Source organism: Cornus florida, unplaced genomic scaffold (genome assembly GCF_030987335.1).
Source record: "Cornus florida cultivar Cherokee Brave unplaced genomic scaffold, ASM3098733v1 CherokeeBrave_3.0.0_Hap2_Chr10, whole genome shotgun sequence".
In the NCBI taxonomy this organism is placed as follows: domain Eukaryota; kingdom Viridiplantae; phylum Streptophyta; class Magnoliopsida; order Cornales; family Cornaceae; genus Cornus; species Cornus florida.
In genome coordinates, this window is record NW_026775580.1 from 57985260 (window position 1) to 57995785 (window position 10526).

General features: G+C 34.5%; 1 protein-coding gene across 3 annotated transcripts in view; it reads right to left on the reverse strand.

Moving 5' to 3' along the window:
- The window catches only part of LOC132276874 (uncharacterized), a 44776-nt gene extending 36884 nt beyond the window's left edge, over window positions 1-7892 (reverse strand). Inside the window, exons 1-5 of one of the 3 annotated variants that reach the window (XM_059778509.1) lie at window positions 7469-7891; window positions 6040-6199; window positions 5257-5349; window positions 4688-4787; window positions 4357-4528 (exon numbers count right to left, since the gene is read on the reverse strand). In XM_059778509.1, the coding sequence (XP_059634492.1) occupies window positions 4357-4528; window positions 4688-4787; window positions 5257-5349; window positions 6040-6199; window positions 7469-7674 (731 nt within the window). In that variant the 5' untranslated portion in view covers window positions 7675-7891. Of the gene's footprint in view, window positions 1-4356; window positions 4532-4687; window positions 4788-5256; window positions 5350-6039; window positions 6200-7468 lie in introns of all 3 variants that reach the window. The other 2 variants (XM_059778508.1, XM_059778510.1) reach the window with 2 other exon arrangements.
- Between the last annotated feature and the right edge of the window lie 2634 nt (window positions 7893-10526).

The following is a 10526-nucleotide window of genomic DNA, read 5'->3' on the forward strand; positions in this document are numbered from 1 at the left end:
TATTCATTTTAATGAGATCCAATATGAAATAGCAAGGTAGGCCTCTCCATTCTTGGGCACTTGCAGGATTGCTGCAGCTGAATATAGCGGAAGCGGATCAACAAAGCACTTGAACATTTAGAAATTTTGTTATAGAATTGCTCAAATGCACCACTCTGATAGTAGTGACTTTGGATTGCACCTATTCACGAATAACTTGTATATGGCCCATTGGAATGTCAGCTTCTTGATGGATGGCTAACAAAATAGTTGGTACGACTCAGCTTTTCTGCATTGGAGAGAAACTGTGCCAGGCCCATGCTGATGGATTACATAAAATTTAATTTTGTAGAAAACTGTCTGTGGAGGTTAGTTTTATCAACCACTTGGGGGAGAAGAAAGAAAAAAGGAAGGCCAAAAGCCTTTGTTTCTTAAAGCTGATAACTTAATAGCTGAAGAACCAACAAGATATATGGACTGAAAAGATACATTAGAAGATTAAACCCCAACTAAAGAACAAAGCGTCACATTGGAAAAATATATATACAATATAACAGCAGAAAGAAATTAGGGCCCACAACAAAGGAAGCAGGGGATGAAAAATTGGGCAAAACCCTCCGTAAAAAAATTGTATTGCAGATATTGAATGTGTATCAATTGTCATAACATCAATAATACATTTTTAACCAGCATTTTAACACTACAGCTGTATGCACATACAGTTGAGATACTAAACAGCAATGATGTAACGGTCTCTCTTAACATTTTACAACGCAAGAACTGCATTGTCTGGACATTAAATTTGCCCCAGTACATGAGATGACCAATTTAACCATCAATCAGTTACTCCTATAACCGGCCTATGGTGTTGGCATCAGCTAACTCCCATCTCTCAATTATCTGAACCACCAATCAGCAAGGCCAAGCATATTTAACTCCGCAAAAAGAGCTGTTCGACGTGCTGCAATGATATCAGAAACAAGCAGTTGAGCTTGTACTACAGCCAGTTTCCAACTTTCAGCGATCCCTCCAAAATTTAAAAAATAGTAAAACTGAAGGAAAAATGCAATACCATCCATATGCTTATAAATTAGTCTCCATAGATAAGAAGACATGTCATCAGTGACGAGTAAAGACATAAATGTATTATCAAATATCATAATGCATGTAACTTATCAAAAAAAGATACCATAATGCATGTAAAATATTTAAATTACTAATGACCAGTCATTTCCTGGCAAGGCTGCGTGCAGGGAAAACAACAATGTTAGTTTCAACCCAACAAGGTGTTATACATTCTGGAAGGGAGAGATTCAACAGGCATACACATCGTAATTGCAAACTCAGTTACAGAGGGCATAATTGTATAACGGTCATATAAAAGCATCCCATCATACACAAGAATTATAAGGCTAGCTAGGTAAATAAACTAATGCATAAGGCAACAATGGTATTCATTTGCCATAAAAGAAAGCGTGCGTCCTGATTTCCTGACATGCTAGAATATTATATATGAACACATAAATAGATACAACTCTACCTGACAATACACACATACCGAGTAGACATTAATCCTACACAACTTAAGCAGACAGTAGCCACCCATACACACAAAGTATACATTAATTTGATAGAACATGAGCACAAATACACATACACATCTATTTCATGTGTATGCATTCATAGCTATCATACACAACCAAGGAACTTTCACAACTTTTCTCCTTTAAGAACCACACATATCATCTTTATTTCGACAAGCCTCACCTATGATGCTTGAGAATTATTTTGGATTTTTGAATTGGATGACATACCATTCTTATACCATGACTTTTCAGTCCTAGTGTTATTCCTTCTAAGTTCCTATTTTTGGATTCATTTCCGAAATCCTCATCTTTTCTTTTTCTTTTTTCTGGTTAAGGAGAAGTTCTTTTTTTTTTTTGATAAGTGAAGGAGAAGTTGCAGTTAAATAATATAAGAAACCTTCCTACTGCCTCAATTTATCCATTACTTATCTATCAGTAGTTTTTAGGATTTCATGTAATTACCCACTTCTTTCTCTCTTCATTTAATCAAAACCCCCTCCTAAAAAACCATCACCTCTATCAAATCAGTTAACCCGTTTCGTTAAGTTCCACATAATGCGGGATTTAACTGTGAAAAGCAGTATCAATTTTCTAAATATAACTCCAAGTGGCAAAAAGGATAATAAATACTTTTACAAAGAACAGTTGGTTTTTAGGAATTTCAAGAAAGAGGGATCACCAAAGCTTGTTCTCCATTTACATGTGAGTATTATTTGCTCATGAGATGCAAAAAGATGTGCGGACTCCCAAAAGAGAATGATTTGTTGATTAGCAATGGATAACAAAAGAGGGGGAAATTAACTTCTTCTTTTTTGATAAATAAGATTTCATTAAAGGCACCCAAAAGGGGAGCGCTCCCAAAGAAACAAAAGACGATTACACCGACACTACAACTTTAAGCCATTCACAAAATCCAAAAGATGATCCATAGAAGTACAATCCCATCCATTTACCCAAAGGAATAAAGAAGTAAGAATATTATATTTAAGAGACCAAATAGGAGCTTCCTCTCAAGAGCGGGAAATTAACTTAACGCTATTAGATATACAAAAAGAGAAGTGCCAATTCGGTGAACCACAGTTTACAAAATTGTAAATACTCCTTGTCCCATTATGGCCCAGCAACCCAATTTTGGAACAGTATTCTAGCCTGTTGAAATGAGTGTCTTCACTCTTCAGTATAAAGAATATGATATCTATCCATTTCTCTCCCTCTCTCATTCTAATTTATTTTATCTTGTTTTTGGTTTTTGGAATTTCACTCGCCATTCAAGTCCAATGACTTGCACATATAAATGTGACAGAAACATATAGGCTAGAAGAGAAGAATCCCAACAAAGAACCACCCTAACCTCTAAAGCAACTAAAAAGGAAAAATGAAAAAGAAAAAGAAACTGCTTTCAACTCCAAAAAATAATAATAATAAAAATAAAGCTCACAAGATGCGTGTGTGTGTGTGTGTGTGTGTGTGTGTGTGTGTGAGAGAGAGAGAGAGAGAGAGAGAGAGAGAGATGGCCAATAATTAAATGTCAAAAGCATGAAACACTCTTCAGGAAAACAAGTGTTTGTGGGATCACCAGCTAGATCCAATAATCATCATACTAGTCAGTAAAATAAGAATGAAAATCCACGAGGCATGGCTAGGTTCCACCAACACTGCTGAGTTAAATAAGAGGTTGAAAAAGTGGCAACCATAGGGATTAAAATCTACACAAAACAAGAACTAAACTGATTTTAAAAAACAAAAACAAAAATGAAACAGAGAAGTTGGGAGACAAAGCCACTTGGCATTCTCTAGAAAATTAAAAATAGTAAGAAAAAAGCAACAATAAAGAAGCAATCACATGTAGTTTTCATATAAGCATAAGGTGGAGGAGAACCCATGGATATATTTATGAACCAAACTAAAGGAATTATATTCAGACCTTCTAGAGTTCTTGCGGAAAAGATTGCATATTTTACCTGATAATTACATCCTCAGGTGTAAGGCGGTGGAAGTCTAGTCATGAGTCACAAGATACGCAAAAGAAAGTTGCGATCCTACACTAAGTATAGGCGAATTGGGAGCAGATGCTGCCCAATTTTGCGGATTCCATTTTCAGAATTCGCCAACTCATTTTCTCAATACTTGGATTCGAACGAATCTCACTGTCCACCACATGTACATTGTGCATGTGTACGAACAGACGTCCTCTCCCATGCAAGAGGAAGTCCTTCTCCTTTGCTTCAGAAATTAATAATATGGAAAGTGGTACAAGGATTGAAACCCAGATGTTTAACAAGTGGTGCAACTTTCCACTTGGCTAAACTTTCTTTGAGTATTAGTTGTAGTATTTCATTTACTTAAACAGGACATTCACTACATTATATGGATTCATTGGAGACAATTCTGCTCTCGAAATTTTGGACTTTGGAGCTCCCCGCTCTGTGTGGCTTAAGTCTACCCTCCACCATTGATTGCACAAATATCTGAAACTTGTAATTAAAGCCAATCTCTATCATTGCCATATTATTACTTTCTTCCTTTTATAAGCTTTATCTTCCTTCAACAATATAGAGTTTCAACTGACTTCTGGTTTCCTCTTGTTTTTACCAAGACTTAAAATCATTCTACGATATAATACAGAAAATTCCCTTCTTGAATGCTTTCTAATAGATTCTTAATTATCAAATATATATATATATATACACATATCTATCTATATATAAAATACAGAAAACAGACTTGCTAAATATGGAAGGGAGGGGAAAACACACAGATGTAAAATACAAATGCCCAAGTAAAAACTCACCAGTTCACAATGAAAATTGTCAAAGAACCAGGACGACCACTAGCCGATTGCAACAATTCCAGTAGGATGCCAAGACATCTATTTGCTTCAGATGTGAGTGCTACTGGATCCAGAACAGGGTGACCCCCAGGCAGCCATGAAACATTAAAATCACGCCCACTCCTTTTTATATCTACTGCAAAAACAACAACAACGAAAACAAATGTTCAACAATCATATCCTGTAGAAGAGTGGCGAGGGATTAGGCAAACAAGCTATAATGCAACAATGTAACACAAGGTACACATTGTCAGCAGTCAAAGGCAAACCTTAAAATGTTAAAATGCAATACCTTCTGTGGTAGGTTTTTTAGAATCATTATCAGCAGTAAAAAGTAAGATGAATGTCTCCAAAAATTTCAGCGCCAGCAACTTGGTACCAACAGAACCAGCCTACAACATCAAGTACAAGTAAGCCTCATGCTAGCCAAGTGCTTCAAATCTCACCAAGAAGTAGACAACATGTAAAACAAATTATGGAGATGGTATATTTTCAATAGCATAATGCAACCAATTTACCCACAAGTTGACAAATAAGGAATTATATCAATATATACATGCAAACTATAATTACAGTTAAGCACATCTCCTTCGTCAATACATTTCTACACCAAAGAAGAATGCCAGATCATTCATTTAGTCAATACGAATGAACACCATTTACAAGTTTATTGATGTTGAAACCTATATCAAAGGCCCACAACCTACTAGCAGGAAATGAGATTTTGACCTTCTCTTAAAATAAAAATGAATCATCAATATAACATTACCGCTACACTTGATCTCAGTGACAAACAATTCAGATAGCCATTTAAAATCTATATGTGTCAATGGAACAATACAAAGAGAAGGTAATACATACCTCCAACACGATAGCAAAGACAGCATCCTTGAATCTAACCATCCATGTCCAAAGCTCTTCAAGCCACCTCTCAACTATACCACGCCGGTGAAACTATAATTTTTCAAAATTGAGTTCAACAGTTTCACAAGCAGTCAACGAAATTAGAAAGCTAAAGTGCTGAAAAGGGGACAAATGGCAAGAAAATTAAATAAATAGAAAATAAGTTTAGGCTTCAACCTAAGGCTTGTTTAAGTTCAAGTGGATGGAAAAAACACATACATCACTATAAATTAAGAATTCACACAAAGTTAAAAACAACATATCCCATTATGAGTGGCTGGGAGTTATGTGAACTGAAACACATTAGCTGAAAAGGTTATATTACATACAAATGGAATATTATCAGAAAACAAGCACTTAGGTCTATAAAACAGTTTTGCTCCAACATCACTTTGGAGGAACTAAACTTTTCTTTGATAATGCTGAACAACTCATGACCATCAACCTCAAACCTTTAATATATTCAAAAAATATCAATCACAGAAGTTCCAAATAATAATTTGAAATTATAATCTATGAACTTTGCACCGTCGTGACCCTTAAGGCAAAAATAAGTTATATAACTTGCCACATGACATGTACTTAATATTGTAGCCATAATATAGATGATCCTATTACCCTCTCAACACCAAGTACATTGCATGCTATACTAGAAATGAATAGAAATAATATTATGTCAAAAAGAATTAAAATACGTTCACCGAAACACTGGACAACATATTGAGAGAGAGAGAGAGAGACCTGCAATGACAACTCCTCTAAAACGCTGCAAAAGATATTTGTGCCACTAACAATGGATTGCCTTGCAACAATGGAATCACTATCTTTTAATGATGCCAATAAAATTGGCATTAGTATATAAGAATAATCCATTGCTTTCATTGCAATCTCCTCCGTAACCCTGCCAAACATATAGAATGAGCTTACAAGAAAATATAAGTTAAGGCAACAGATAGAATGACACAACCACCTCAAGATCTCAATATGCCACGTAAAAAGGGCAAAGTCAGCTATTTTATTTCCCCTTTCTTGGACATGCAACTATTAATAAGCTAGGTATCACATTTAAAAATATGTATATACAATTAAAATATCATATTGACACCCAGATGAGAAGAAAATTTGTACGTATGTATATACAATGACTTGTCAAAGTATTCCGAAACATGGCCTTCGAAGTCAGAAATATCAAAATACCCATCTAAAATACAGAATGTTGTAGCATCTGACCTCTGTTAATCCCTCCCCTTTCTTTTGTTTTGACAAAGATAATTTGGGTTGTATCAAATATCAATGGAAGATTTAATCATTTGCAATATCTATAGTCTGAATTCTGAACAAGAATTAACTGTCATGTGTATGAAACATGATGCCCAGCATTCAGTCCATCAAAATCAGACTAAGTATTCATGTGGTGCTAGTATTTTTTAAGAATTAGGTGAGCTATTCTGCTTTAACACAATACGATTCACATTGTCAATATAATTATTTACTAAGCACAATATGCCAAAAAAGCAGCATGTGATGCTTTATGTTAACATCTGGAACCAAATTTTACTAGAGTTAAGCTGGGATATAATACGTGAATAATTAAGAGCCAATACCATCATTGGTTGCAGAGAGACAATAATAGACATAAGGTCCTAACTTGTACCCCTAATCATCTGCAACCACATTAAAGGTGTTAAAAAAATGAAAAGGGACTCCAATTTTTCTGCACTCCTAACCCACCTGTGGCCACTTACGGCCACTACTAAAATCCATAATCCTAAAACTTACAGGGAACTTGTTCAGCTTCCATTTGAATAATCATCATAAAGGATGTTCTTAGTATCAAATGAAACCCTTTTTACTGAATCAAACGACAAATCTATGATCACAAAAATCTATCAACTTTTGTTTTTTGATAAGTAACAAAAACCATCAACTTAGAAGTTCAATCATAACAAAATAAAAACACCAAACCTAAACTGCATTCACAATTTCTTCAATTTAAGCGATCAAGAACGTTAACTTACTATCGCATTCAAATTTTACAGCATATGCACCACATGAAACCTTCTTAAAACGATTTAATTAATCCCAAAAAATAAAAAGACAATTTGCTCAGAAACACGCATAACCGAAAGAAAAGATAAAGAAACCATTGGAATAGGGATTTTGAACTCACTCAATGAGGGATTTTCGAAGGAGGCTTTCGGGCGAACACTGAAGTTCCACGAGATAGGGTAAAATTTCCATCGCAAGAGAAGGCTCTATAGACAGCAAGATATCTTTGGCCTGTCTCAAAGAAGAAAGCTTCACCGCCAAATCGCCATGGTTGTTCGCAGCGCCGATGAGGGAGAGTGCTTGCTCTCGCAGAGGTGGTCCGGCCATGTCAAGGCCTCAATAACTCGCCGGAGACGATGCTTTTAGCTATTGTAACTCTGTGAATGGCTGAGTTTTGTTTTCTAGGGTTCTGAAAGGGAGTGAAAAGGATGGGTTTTGGCCACCGCAAGACCGAATACGAAACTCCGAGCTCCCAACTCTCTCTCTCCTCTTCCTCTCTCTCTCTCTCTAGAATCGATATTGGAGATTCCGAAGTACTTCTAAATTTTGAGGATAGATGTAGTGGGCCGTGGATCGAGTGGATGATGGGCCGATTGAGTTTACATTCTGCTTTTGTTTTTTAGGGAAATAATCGAAGAATTTCTATTCCCCGTTGGAATTTGATTTCTGAAAAAGAAAAATGAAATGCAAGGATTGCAAATTTTGGGATTTGATTTTGAAAAAAAAAAATCAAATGCTTGCAAATGAATTTTTAATTTTTTTTTTTCTTAGTTGATACTCGCATACTCACATACACATGTCTCTACCGAAACTTGAACTCCTAACCTCCTTTTAAAAAGTAGGATTAGCTACGCCACTGACCTATTGATAATTTTCAATTTTCTTATACATTTGGAATAATTTAATATGTAAAATTAAAAAAAAAAATGATAACCTTGAGTTAATTTTATGAACACATATACCAAAAAGTTGTACTTTAATTTTTTTATAAAATTCTTTCAGATTCAATATGGTTTCGAGTTTTGTCCATTCTAAACAAAGTAAACCTTTTTTTTTTTTTTTTTTTTTTTTTTTTTTTTTAATCCAAATCTCAGGATTCCAAACGTGAAATAAACCTTTAGAAAGGAAATGGTGATAATCGCAGTAAACAAAAGAATTTGCACTTCATTTGATTCAAAAATAATTTTAAGTAGGACATGATGATATGGTCTAGTTCCAAGTCTTTCGTTTCTTCAAGGTTTGGATTGTGATTTAAATTTGATTTTAAAATGAAATGAATTATTGATCTAATTTTAAAGATTTGTATTTGTTAGTTCAAATTTAGATATACGTGAAAGCATAATTTAAAAAGGTTTTTGGTGAATATTTTTTTTTCAAAGCCATATATTCAAGAATTTACAATATTTTTTAATTCAAAAAAAAAAATTTTTTTTTTTTTTTGAGTTTAATATCAAATTGGATTTTTAGTGTCTACATGGGTTGACTGTGGTTTGTTTTGCAAGATTCGACAACTTTTTTTAATGGATATGGATTCAGATTTTAATGGAGTCCGTTCAAAATTTGTTCCATCTCATGCCTTAATTGTAAAGGATAAGTGTTTTCCTAAGGACAATTATGTCTTTATGTTGGGGGAAAAAATTTTGAATGTAAGTATTGTCTGATAAAACAAAAACTTTTTAGGGTTTATTTTTATATTCTATTTGTAAATTAATATTCAAATTGATAATTGCTTTGATTTTAAGTGATTGGTGTCTGGCTTGATTAATAGTGTATCTCATTAAATGATTTTTTTTTTTCAACTTTATCCTGATTATATTATCAAGCACATTTTATTAGATAATTATTCAAGTTGCATTTGGGGCCATGGAAGTGACATTTTATAATTGGAATTGGAGGAATATTAGCCTAAAATTTGAACTAATTTTTCTTCAATTTCAATTCAAAATCACCAACTTCATACTATTAAAACATATCTTCTGACCAACGAGTCAGTGACACAGTGGTATTAAGCCCCTACTTCTCAAAGGAAAGTCAGGGACAAGCCTTATGGAGGTTTGGGTGTATAAGTACCAACTAAGAAAAAACATATATATCTTCTGATACGGAATATTTGACAAGTTAAAAAGTTCAAGTTGCACAGTAACCCAAAAGGGTATGAATAAACTCAACAAGGTTGATATAACTACTACCACCATTTCTAATGACTTCCAATTGGTGATGGGTAAGGGAAAAAAATCAGTTTCATGTCAGAACTTTACCACCATTAATGTTTCTATAAAAGGAGTCGTCGTTCTTCGAGGAATTCTCCACTAGCCGGTCGTTGGGGTGACAGCTGACGACGATTGGAGCCTGGCGAGCCAGTCGTGGTAGGCCACCCTAGTATGATAATACGCATAGAGATTAGGGTTGGTTTTAGAGGGTCTCGACCATTGACGAATTAGTCGTGATACGCGTGAATAGATAAAACGACTCTCGAGCTTGGTACACACACATATATAATATTGTTGACCGTAAGGATTTCATCCAAGGACAATCTAGAGGTTTTGATGATAACAAACCATTAATAGTGTTTAAGGACTAATGTTTACATTGAGTGTTATAGATTATTCACATTCAAAGGATGACCTCAATGAAGCACGAAAGATCATTCCAAGTATTCCATTATTCAAAATCATATTAAGGAAAGCAATGGATACAAAGAAGACATGAAGTTGCAAAGAAGCAAATGTAAAGTCCATCCAAAGATAGCTTAGACTACAACGAGCAAGAAAGCAACTCAAAGAAAGGAAGAAAGCAACTCTACCTGAAAGCCTACACGATCATGGACAAAGCGTGAAGAAAGGGGTAGATAGGATGGTGAGTGTTTAGGATTCAATATCAAAGTATTTATAAATCCATTTGAAGCTCATCTCTATAGGACCATGCATATCATATCATATCATCATTCATATGCTCCTATATCCATTAGCTATTGACTATACACTTCATTTATATATAATTACATATGAAGTCATTCCTAAAGAGTGAGTTAGTTCAAGCTTGCATAAGCTTTGAAAGAACTCATCACTTGTGCTAGAAATGCTAAGACCATGCACATTATCATATAATTCATATTGGTTAATGATGAGCACTGAAAAGTGCGCATTTAAACCCGTTAAGCTTAAGCATTCTAGTACATT